This window comes from Cololabis saira, chromosome 12 (assembly GCF_033807715.1).
Source record: "Cololabis saira isolate AMF1-May2022 chromosome 12, fColSai1.1, whole genome shotgun sequence".
NCBI lineage: Eukaryota > Metazoa > Chordata > Actinopteri > Beloniformes > Belonidae > Cololabis > Cololabis saira.
Genome location: NC_084598.1, coordinates 38,652,699 through 38,665,272, shown reverse-complemented (window position 1 = coordinate 38,665,272; position 12,574 = coordinate 38,652,699). Strand labels below are relative to the sequence as shown.

Sequence of the window (12,574 nt, the reverse complement as noted above, 5' to 3'; positions counted from 1 at the left end):
CTTCTCCGTACACCCCCCCCCCACAGGCTCTGGAACAAGCTCCCCACCGAGGGCTTATTTCTGACCTCTAGGATAAAAACCCACCTATATAAGATGGGTTTTAACACCCAGTAGTGTGATGACACTTTTATCTTACTAGGTTTTGTTGTATTTGATTGTATTATTTTTTTATCTATTACTTGCTGTAAAGCACTTTGGCACACCGACAGGCTGTTGTAAAGTGCTATATAAATAAAGTACATGGTCGTAACAGCTACTAGTAGCCTGGTCAGCCATCCCAACGCTTGTCCTCTTCCATATTAACCATTATTAGTCTGGTTTAGGTTCCATTTCAGGCAGAAGTACCAGCAGACAGAGGAAACTACCGTATTTTGTGGACCGTAAGGCGCATGCGGTTATAAGGCGTATGATATAGCAAAACAAAACAGTCTGGTAAGTCGAAATGTATTCAACTGATTCAGAATAACTCAGTATATCGTTCGGTTGTAACTAAAACAGAAAAATAAACATTCTTTTGGTGAGTCTTTTCTGTGAAGGGTGCAAAACTCTGGAATTCTTTACCCACTAATTTAAAATTAGAAAACGCATGGCAATACTTTCAACAGAGGACTCTATCCTAATAATCTAAACAACAGTGCCTACATGAATAGGTCAGGTCTGGTTCTGCTCTTAAATTATGTTGTCTTTGCTTTATATCTTATGTCATCCTCTAATTTTATTGTATATTTTATTGTCTGTACTTTTTTAAAAGCCTCCTGTGGACAAGTGTTGCAAATTAGCATGTATGCTAAAACACTCAAACAGTGCATTTGGTTTGTCCTATGTAATTGTGATGTCCATACCAAATAAAGAAATAATAATAATTTTAAATCATTCATCTTCCACAAATCCACCAATAAAAAGTGGAGGAGATAAGCGTCGTACTACGTCCTGTTCTCTGATTGGTTCATCGCTGCCAGCGATAGCAGACACCTGAAGTTAGTGTGAGGTTGGAACAACATTGTATTCCAACATTTGATTATAATTGATTATGATACAAATTTGAAAATTGGGTTTTTACTATAAAAACCTGACGTTGATGTCTAATTACAGTAAGGTGACGTTGACTAGATGATGGATGATGGTTGCTAGCCAGAGCTACATAATTAGTTATCTAACAATGTCTAACATACGTATGCAACCAAGGACTGACTTTAATGTGTCTGAACGGTCCGACTATCGATCAAGCGCAGCGACTTCGTTGCTACTAAAGTCACAAAAGCTGCACTATTTTTCAGGGCAGTGTACCACAAAAAACTGGTTGGAGGTCAGTAAGTACGACGAAAGTCATACATAAGGCGCCCTGCAGATTTTTGATCAAATGTAAGTATTTTAAGTCTTAGAGTGCTGAAAATACGGTACCTCTGAACATCATTGGATAGACATGCAACCCATTAGAGACTCTCAGCAGGACCCTACTCTATGAGTCACTAGTAATGCACTCAGGTTGACAACTGCATTTCTGTGATCTGAAATAAGTTTCCAGGAGTAGTTTTGTACATAAATAGAGGGCACGGCTTTTTGAGTGACAGCTACGTTGCAGTCTATGGTGTTAAAAATATTAGCTAAAAATATTTAGCTACTGTGGATCACAGTTGGAACATTTTGCAACATGCATTGAAATTGGAAACGTTTGTGCAGCTTGGTCAATTCAAATCCTTGATTGCTGACCATTTTACTCATGTTTGTAATTGTTTTTAATTCTTCTCTTTTATTTTTATTGTATTATTCTTTTTATATGGTTGTTGTACATTCGGCATCATTGTAAATGAGGGCTTGCCTTCAATGATTTCTCCAAAGTCAAATAAAGGTTGATAAAAAGCAAGAAATAAGTTTCCAGGAGTAGTTTTGTACATAAATAAGGGCGTGGCTTTTTGAGTGACAGCTATGACAGTCTATGGTGTTAAAGGGCATCAGCCAATAACTTCACGCTACAAAAACTAATTTCTGAAGAAAATGTTTTTAAGTAAATTAGTCTTTTTGTGTAGTAGCTAAACTATTTTGCTCATTTTAATAGTCAAGATTCTTTTATTTTTTTTACCCCTTTTGCTTAATTTGAGACATTTCGATTAGATTCAGGACTTTTAGGCTCATTTGTAGATGCTCTGTTTTGCTGCATTTTCAGTGAATTTTACATCCAAGCTGTGAAATAAAATGTATGAAAGCATAATGGCTTATTTTCAAAGATATGCTATTCGCCTATTTGCCTTTAAAGCCCAGCAGAAACTGCTTCCAAACTGCATTCAGGATTTGTTCCAAATAAAAGAAACCCGCTATGACCTGAGGGGGAAACTAATGTTTGAGATGACGACAGTAAGAACAAATATTAAAAAGAAATGTACATCAATTAAGGCTAGAGAAATATGGAATAGTTGTAATAACGACCTAAAAATGTGCAGTTCTATCTTCAAGTTTAAGGAAATATTTAAAGAAAATACTGTAAATAAATATAAAACACTATAATTATAAAGTATATTATCAAAAACATTCTAGAATTTGAAACGTGAATTTTATATTTTGTCTTACTTATTTTTGTCTTCTTTATGTATTGTTTGTTTCCACGGAGTAATGCTAATGTTTCATATTTAAGCTGATCATAAGATAAGATAAAAAGGGTCGGCACTATAAGCTACGGTTTCAGCTACACCTTTTCGGTAAAGGAAATGTTTATTTTTCCTTTTCATCTTGTTTTGTAAAAAAGTGTGTACAAGCCGAAATAAAAGATTCATTCATTCATATGTTAAAACAGACCACTGTGACTGGGTCTGCATCGGCCTGCAAGGGTCCAGGGGTGGAGATCACCAAACAGCGAGCTAAGCTTAGCCAAGCAGCTACGCTTTACCCCGGACGAAGGATACCAGCGAGTCTCCGGACACATGAACCCATGAATGTGTCATTAATAGCGACTTCTTCTCAGCATAAGACTAAATAAAGCCTTCGGTGTAGTTGCTTGACTCAGAATAGTCTCAGCTGCTCCGGAGCTGCACGCTAAGTTTTATGCAAATGCGTCACCTCAGAAAATCGCTCATTCTTACTACCGCGGGACATCAAACACATATTTGCATAATTTCCAACAATTCAGTCCTGTTTATATTCTTCCCTTTGTACTTTTTTTAATAAGCTTCTGCTGCGGAGGACGAGCAAGACACATTTCCTAAACACTGAAAAAGGGATTATTGAATCAGAACCTCTCCTCTGGCACGTGAAGTCTGTATTACTAGAAGACTCGGCCCAAATTACATCTTCAAGCTCTCGGAGCGCCGTCCTCCACACGCCTCCCCCCCAAGCTCCTCGGGCAGCTGCACATCTGGAATCAGTCACACGTATCATCACCCGGGTCTCAGGACCAGCAGCTGGACAGATGTGCTCTCCAGATGTGTCATTTAGAGCCGAGTCGTCGCCATCGTCTCTCTGAGAAAGTGTCGCCCTTCGGGCTCGAAGACGCTTATCTGGACCGGTGGAGAGCTGCGATGTCAAGAGGGCAAAAGGGATGAACGCATAAACTTGTAATGGAGAAGTTTTTTCTTTTCTCTCACTTCTCTCAACATGTCTTTCCTCTTCAGATACTGAAACATTGCGGGAAAAACGGTCCAGAAGATTATATGAGAGGCTTTTCAGATATATTCCCGGTCCTTGGTCGGAGTCGCGACACAAAAAGTTCCAAGTATTTTTGAAATATTAAGAATCTCATAGTAACAAGATGATCATAGTACTGTCATAAATTAGCATAGAGAATGGAAGCAGTACGGTCAGAAACTCTCTCCTCTTCCTATGCAAAAAAATTATAATAAAAATAAAAACAAAACAAAAAAACTACAGCAACAATAAGAAAACAGACCAAAAAAAAAGTTTCAAGTAAAGTCTTTAAATATTTAAAACGCCCTGCAGGATCCTGGTCTGAATGAAAAATTCAGTTGCCAGAGTTCTCGTTTCCATGAAAACTATTTTCCAGGATGACTTTTCACTATTTCTCTCTGATTTTTATCCCCCCCTCCCCGGCTCTTAAAAACCACAAAACCAGTTAAAAAAGGCATCCAGATGTGTCAAACAGTGACAGTGCTGAAGTCTTTTTTAAAAGGGCAGATATTGCGCTTTTCCTTACTTTGAAAAAAGTCCAAAATTGTCTTAAACTTTCATAAACCCAATTTCCTGGCTGTCATTTTCAGCAGCTGCACGATAAATAAAAAGGTTTTGAAGCCGCAGTCAGACCAGGAGCTCCGGGAGATTTTCTTTTGCTCCTGCAGGCGTCCAGTTATTATTTTTATATATTATTATATATTTTTTTTCTTCTATTCTTCTTTATGTTTATGGCTTCATCTTTCTAATTGTTAATTAATTTTCTAATTACTCAAAACAAAGAATAAAGGATTTCCATTCTGTTTGGCACTGCTGATAAATCAAAACCTCTAAAACTAAAGCCAATTTTTCAAAACTAAGGCTAATGATTTTAAACTGACTAAAACGAAATAATCAAACATACTAAAAAAAAAACAAATAAAAATTAAAGCTGCAAGCAGCGATGAACGGGCCCTCGCGCGTGCAATTTTCACCAATAAAGGTCAAGGACTCAAAACCGAGTCCGATGACACAACCCACGACTCTTTATGTGAAACCATTCAAAAGTTATGGCAGAAAATAGGAACTATCACATATCGACCAATCAGAAGAAAGGGGGGGCGCGCTTTTTGGCGCCTATCGTCGCCATGGTAACGCATTGTCGCAGGATGGAGACGCACATTTTGATGTATAACACACCTGGGTGCACGTTACGGTTCGGGCCACATTAACTGCCGAAGAAGTGGCATAAATTGCGCCAAAATTACACGATTAATTCAAAATGGCCGACTTCCTGTTCGGTTTCGGCCATGGCGCCAAGAGACTTTTCTTTAAGTTGTGACATGATACAGGTGTTTACCGATTTTCGTGCATGTACGTCAAACCGTATTGTGGGGCTTGAAGCACGAAGTTTTCTAGGAGGCGCTGTTGAGCCATTAGGCCACGCCCATTAATGCAAACCATTAAATATCAAATTTTTCGCCAGGCCTGGCTTACGTGCAAAATTTGGTGACTTTTGGGGCACGTTTAGGGGGGCAAAAAGGCCTTCATTTCATCCGAAGAAGGAAAATACAAGGAAAAAATGAAAAATTTAATTCCTACAGATACAATAGGGCCTTCGCACTGTCAGTGCTCGGGCCCTAATTAAAACCATCACAAAATTCAAAACTATTATAACTCTGACGCCCATGACACATTCAGGTGAAAAAGAAACATGTTTCTGTCATCATGGCGAATCAAGTAAAGCATCGGTTTGGTTTAGAAAGGTAAGAAATAACAGCAGAGTGAGCGGGGAGGGATAAACGGGATGCTCACTGAAGAACACAGAACAAAGAGGATTCAGCACCAACGATGATGAAACCAATCATATCCAACCACGGCTGTCCATACAAATAATTTTGGTCAAGAAAACAAGAGTTAGGAGCGATTTCCAGTAGCTAGCGGGTGAAACCAGCGTCCTACTGACGGGACTGAGGACCAAGTCACTCCGAACGTTTTGGCTACAGAAGATTTTATACCTGAGTTTGCCGTCGCAGAACTCGCCGGTGCGTAGATGATAATCAGTAGTTGTTCGGGACTAAATTATTGTAGCGTGAACAACTTGAAGACTCACAAAAGACGCTCGCTGACACGTCACAAACATTACTGATGGGTGCTAGATTTTCAAGAAAGGGGATGTTACCATGACGAACGAGAAACATTCAACACGCCTCACCTCCTTTTGCATTATAAAAGACTTTGGTTATTCACCTTCAACACTGTCTTTTTCTAACATTTGCTTTTCTTAGCAAATGATAGCCTAAACATAGCTAGCACATGCATCATTTGCCAGTGTCACACATCAATATGTAAAAGACTCCAAGATACCCAATTACAAAACAGCCAGTCTCGTAATCTGAACAGACCAAGAAACTCACAGACCGTCAAATACTCCTACAACCACAAGGAGGCGCCAGCTCCTTTACTATAACTAGCGTTTAAACCACTAGAAATAAAGACTATTTATGACAATAAATCAATGACAGTTGACGCTAGGGCTGAACGATTTTTGAAAATAAAATAATTGCGATTTTTTTCCTCAATATTGCAATTGCGATTTAATATGCGATTATTTTTTCAAGGTCCTGTTTTCATGTATTTTTCAACTACACAAGCAATAAATCAGTTTGTTTTATTATAAACAATGTCAGATGTATTTAAAGCACAGATTACAACAATAAAGAAAACAAATCTGTGGCTTTACCTCTTTAACACGTCTGTACACACGAGTGTTATGGGTCGTTGTCTCTGAACCCAATCGCACGACACCAAACCGGGTTAAACTTAAAACTTAAACCAAAACGAGGCGTAGTTTAATAGAAAAACACAGAAAAACTCCCACAGGGAACAAAAAAACCTTCCTCACAGGAAACTCAGAACTTCTTCACAAATAACTCAAAAATCACAGAGAAAAAAAACACCAGCAAACTAACAAACAAACCAACAAAGCTCACAGAGTTAACAAAACGAACCAGCAAAGAACAACTCGCAGCCCCGCTGTTTAACCTCCCGATGAGCTGACGGGCTCCAGGTGTGGTTTAAGGCTGATTTATGGTTCCGCGTTACACCAACGCAGAGCCTACGCCGTAGGGTACGCGGTACGCGCACCGTACGGCGTGCGTCAGCGCTTAACCTACGCCGTACCCTACGGCGTAGGCTCTGCGTCGATTTAACGCGGAACCATAATTCAGGCTTCACAGCGCGACTCCACTGTCCGCCGGGGCGCGCCAGGCTCGTGCTCGTTGCCGCGCGCAGCTCCTCGCCACGCCGACTCCATGCTCATATATTTAATACATTTATAAAGCCCATATATTTATAAAGCCCCGCCTGGCCGAGCCCTAACACTGAGGCCATGATAGATAGGTTACACGCAGACACTTTTGACTTTTTTCCCCCTGCCGGCAACGTGACCAGATCATGTGACCGGTCAAATCGCAACCTTTGCGGTTAGAAAATCTCGTTTTATCACATCGCGATATTATCGCAAATGCAATTAATCGTTCAGCCCTAGTTGACGCCTCTTTCAATAGTTCTGAACCCCAAATAAAAAAGCAGAAACAAGCATTTCAGAGTTCATACATACCAGGATCTGATTTGGAGAATGTGTCCACATCCAGCAGACTCCTGAGGAGACAACGACAGAAAACAACCCATTAATTAACGCTTTTAACATTCAGTTTTAACCCCTTTTTGTTTGTTTTGCTGTACCGCAGCAGCTCCGACAAGCCAAAGTAATCTTATGGACTGATATTAAAACATCTCCATAAACTATTCTGTGAAACTAAGAGTCAAAAACTGTTTCCCCGGAACGAAGGTCAACTCAAACAAAGAGCCGAAAGGCAGATGACACTGGTGAATATTCATGAAGTCTCATCACTTCTCAACACTTGAGCATTTCTATGTTTTCTCAGAAGTATTACTGGGCATATATAGATGCTGGAGAAGCAACCGTGTCCTAAAAAGGCTTGATTGCTTTGCATCTCGCTGCTGCATGACTGTACTGTTTTCATCATATTTACCAAAAGGAGAACATGATGCAAACTCTTTAGGGGGAGTAAGAGCATCTATTGTGGTCTAGTGTGAACATCTATGCTTTCAGATTATGTTCATGGTGAGACTTTTCTTTCCAAGGCAGAATACAGCCATACATCAATACTCCTCCCTGATGGTTTGGATAAATGTCACTTCAGGTTCGTTTAGAGAGTGAGACACGACACAGGATTTTTCTACATGACCACCAACGAAGGCAGACTTTCCCCCCACTGAGAGTCAATCTTTGGGATTCATGCACCTTTGGATAAAAATAAATATGACATTACATAAAACGGTTCAATTGATGTCATGGTGAATGTGTTGCGTAATTAAATCTAAGGGTTTTCAAAGAACAATCCAGAGAGACAAGGCCATGACGTCCTGAGCTGGACCTTCCCGGGCTTAAAAGTGGCCCAAAGTCCCACAGGAAATGACAATAAAGTTGAATCTAATCTACAGTAATCTAATCTAAAAGATTTGGACCATGTCTGGTGGATACGTGGCTAAATTTTGGTACCTTCACTCTCCTAGAGTCCAAACTCAGTCAAGTACGAAAGTACGAGCCATATCTGGGTAAAACATTATTTCTACCTGGTATTTGACAGTTTTTCCTCCAGGTGTATATATACTCATCAGTCATTTATTACTTTTTAGTCTACATTTTTCTCATGTAAATTATTATTCTACTTTGACAAGTGATTAAACAAGTTTAGACACTTGGTTCTTAGATTTTAAAAAACAAACATTATGGGTTTCCATGGAAATTACCTTGAATATTGGGCTCTCCCGGTACAACTTTTTTACTTCCTGTAGCCTATGATAACAATATTGCAGCCATGAATATCGGCCGATACCAATATTGATCCGATATTATAGTATCAACCCGGCCGATATATCTTGTCCTTGCTATGTACACACACTTGTTGTTGTGATCATGTGATCTTTACATGCTGGATGCTTTTCTTCTTTGGCGGGCGGCAGCAACGTTAAGGTGCATTACCGCCAACTACTGTGTTGGAGTGTGAAGTGTCACTTATTTTTATAGGACAGAAATCCTAAGGTGGACTTTGTGGAATGAAATACTTATCGGAGTGTTTATACCGGAGATTTTAGATGCAGTCCAAAAAAATCCAATATTCGTTTTTTGGCTGATATCGGACCGATATCTGATATCAATATCGGATCGGGACAGCCCTACTTGAATATATAGAAATTCTTTTTAAAATGTATGAGACTTAACAAGAATACAATTTTTAATTGCTAATTTTTTTCTTTCTGTCCGACAATTTTTTATTTTTTTTTATTTACCTTACTTTACCTTACTTTGACCTGCAGCAGAAACATTAGAGGGAAAAAAAATATTTAGTAAACAATCAAAATGCCAATTGAACTAAATGATGTGTTGTCCCTCCAGTTAAGTAACTTTTTGTAATATTAAAAAGGTAAACATATTTGATCTATGAAATTAAAGTTTAACTCACAAATACAGTTGTTAGCCAGTATTTATTTTATATTTCCATGTTTTATGCAACAACTTTGTCAGAAGAAGCTGAGTTTCAACACGTAAAAGAAATGAAGGTTATATACTTACATTACTAAATAAAATATTCCACATTTAAGCTAGTAAACAACATTTGGTTGTGACTGTAAGTTAGCTACCACAGTGCTAGTTATCTTTAATCACACAAGAAAAAATGTTCTTTGTCACATTAATTTAAGAGCACTTAAATCGACTAAATAGTTTGGTAATTAAAGGTCACTTTACAATAAAACGACTAACTTTTAATCTTTCACCTGCAAATATGATGTTTTGCGGTTCACACTTTTAAAGTCTTTAAATGTTTTGAAGTTCAGGTTAGATTTTATTATGTGGAAACTTCTAGGGATCAATAAACGCCGTAAACTGAAGTGGAGGCAGAGTTAGAAGGATTATGTTTGCAGCAAAAAGGCGATTAATGTTATTCCTGGGGGCGAGAGACCAACCTGGAGCTGCGCAATTCATCCAAAATTACATTTTTAGCTGCCAATGGTCACAGAAACTTTTTTTTTTTTTTATGATGTTGAGACAAATATTCAGTCTCCTGTTCTGAATTATGCAAACTTTAATTTAATCGTAACATTTGAGGAGTTAGCGTGTCGTCCTGGTGCTGTTAGGGTTTTCTCCGGGGACTCCGGTTTCCTCTTACAGTCCAAAACTGTACGCCAGGTTAATTGGTGATTTTCTAAATTGTCCACACCGGTGAGTTTAAGCACGAGTGGTTGTTTGTCTAAATCTGTGGCCCCCGAGGGACCTGAGACCAGAAGATATTAACAAGTTTCAAACATGCCTGTTTATGTTTAAGTTCATTCATTTCAAACAAGACATTCCAGGCACTTTTCATAATTTCTTTCTGTTATCATCAGATATTCATTCTTATTCAGTTAGAGGTGGGAAGAACTTTCATTTACCTCTTTGTCGTACCTGCAGTCACCGATCCTTTATCAAATTCCATGGCCCTCAACTATGGAACTGGTTAGATAGATCTCTTAAGTTAGCGTCATACTTAAAAATGTTTAGGACCAGCTTGGTGGGGAATCTTTTATATAGGCAAAATTAATTAATTAATTTCCTTTCTATTCTTTTTCTATTGATTGATTTGTTTTGGTGATTTTGTATTGAGGGGGAGTATTTTTTATAAGCCCTTCGGGCTTCTTTTCCTCTCCTGCACAATTCATTTGTCATTGTATGTTAAAATTGCTGTTATCATTGTGCAAATAAATAAATAAATAATAAATAAAATAGCTGGGATAGACTCCGGCAGACCTCCATGACCATCATCTATACCCGCTTGGGAACAAGTGGGTATAGAGGATGGATGGATGGATGGATGGATGGATGGATGGATGGATGGATGGATGGATGGATGGATGGATGGATGGATGGATGGATGGATGGATGGATGGATGGATGGATGGATGGATGGATGGATGGATGGATGGATGGATGGATGGATGGATGGATGGATGGATGGATGGACAGAAAAGGGAAAGAATAAACACTGCTGGATAACCATCCCTGGGAAGAACATCATCTCCCCCCTGCACTTTCTGGGTCAATATTACTTAACAATGCGATAATGAACCTGACCTTTTGCTTATACTGTTACTAAGATCAATAACTGTTCTACATTCACTCACCAATAAATTACTGCATTTCAAAATTTATTTTTTCATACACACAGCTGTGAAAATGTATTCCTCAAAAGAATTAGGACAAAGCACAATAACAACAGAAGAGCTTATTAAAGACGCTGTTTATACTGGTGTGGATTGTGGGTTTATTCCCACTGACATTAGTCTATTTCCATGAAACTAAAAGTGATGCCTTGCTCGTGGTGTGTTGGGGATAGCCACCTTAAACCTGACATGGATTGCAGCTGAGGCAGAAAGCAACAACTCTCCATCGTCTCCAGCTCCGAGGACCAGGCGCCTGGCCCACTTCGCGTCCAGCAGATCTCCAGAGCATCTCCACGGGGGCAACATCTATTCATTATTCACGGGGTGGATTTGGAAAGACAGGTGAGCACACCGCTGTGTCTGGAAACATCCTGCCGAGTCTCCCCGCTCCAGTCAGCCAGACAACAGGTCAACTGAAACCACCAGGAGCAGGATGCATAAAAGATGGCCCTCGTATGTCACACAGAAACACCTCTCTGAGCACCTTTCTGGGCACCGTTCTGGGCGTAATGTGCGGTTTTACCAGCCGTATTTTCCCCAGTGGGGACCTGAACATGCTGTGGACAGCACTGGGAATTTACTTGGCCAATGGCCAGACTTGATGAAGGGGACTAAAAAAAAAATAAAAAGAGAGAAACTCTAAAGGATTTGAAGTCACTTTGATGTCAGTTGTTGAAGCTGGATCAGAAATTCACCAGGGAGGTAAAGGTCACCTGGATGGATGGATGGATGGATGGATGGATGGATGGATGGATGGATGGATGGATGGATGGATGGATGGATATATGGATGGATAGTTGGATGGATGGATGGATGGATGGATGGATGGACAGATGGATAAAAGGATGGATGGATGGATGGATGGATGGATGGATGGATGGATGGATGGATGGATGGATGGATATATGGATGGATAGTTGGATGGATGGATGGATGGATGGATGGATGGATGGATGGATGGATGGACAGATGGATAAAAGGATGGATGGATGGATGGATGGATGGATGGACGGACGGACGGACGGACGGATGAATAAAAGGATGGATGGATGGATAAAAGGATGGATGGATGGATGGATGGATAGAAGGGTGGATGAATGGATGGATAAAAGGATGGATGGATGGAAGGATGGATGAATGGATGGATGGATGGATGAATAAAAGGATGGATGGATGGATGAATGGATGAATAAAAGGATGGATGGATGGATAAAAGGATGGATGGATGAATGAATGGATGGATGGATGGACAGATGCATGGATGGTTGGATGAATAAAAGTGTGCATGGATGGATAGAAGGATCTCAAGTTAGTCCTTCTTGATCTTTATCAGAAAGATCCTCCACGATCCCGGACTTTAAAAGTGAGAAACCTCTTACCTGCAGGACACGGTGACTTCTATCTTAGTTGCGGGGACTCTGGTGTTGAGAGGATCGAACTCCCCTATTGATGCCATCATCTCGCCTCACGACGGCTCTGAGCCTCGGCCGGGGAGAGGGGAGGACCGGGGGACCGGGGGGACCGGGGGGACCGGGGGCCAGTTCCGGGGGACAGCTGATCACTCACGGCCGGGTCGTGATGCCAGTAAATCCATGGCAGGTGCGCGTCCTCCTCTCCGAGGTTTGGCTCGCGGAGACGCGGAGCAGCAGCGGAGGAGGAGGAGAGATGGAGAGAGAGGGAGACCGGCGCACGC

The 12,574-nt window shown here is 40.2% G+C and overlaps 1 protein-coding gene across 1 annotated transcript in view; it reads right to left on the bottom strand.

Annotated features, from left to right (window-relative positions):
- Positions 1 to 12,337, bottom strand: part of cpne9 (copine family member IX) — a 137,576-nt gene extending 125,239 nt beyond the window's left edge. Inside the window, exons 1-2 of the mRNA XM_061735068.1 lie at positions 12,261 to 12,337; positions 7,217 to 7,257 (exon numbers count right to left, since the gene is read on the bottom strand). Of these exons, the coding sequence (XP_061591052.1) occupies positions 7,217 to 7,257; positions 12,261 to 12,337 (118 nt within the window). The remainder of the gene's footprint in view (positions 1 to 7,216; positions 7,258 to 12,260) is intronic.
- Between the last annotated feature and the right edge of the window lie 237 nt (positions 12,338 to 12,574).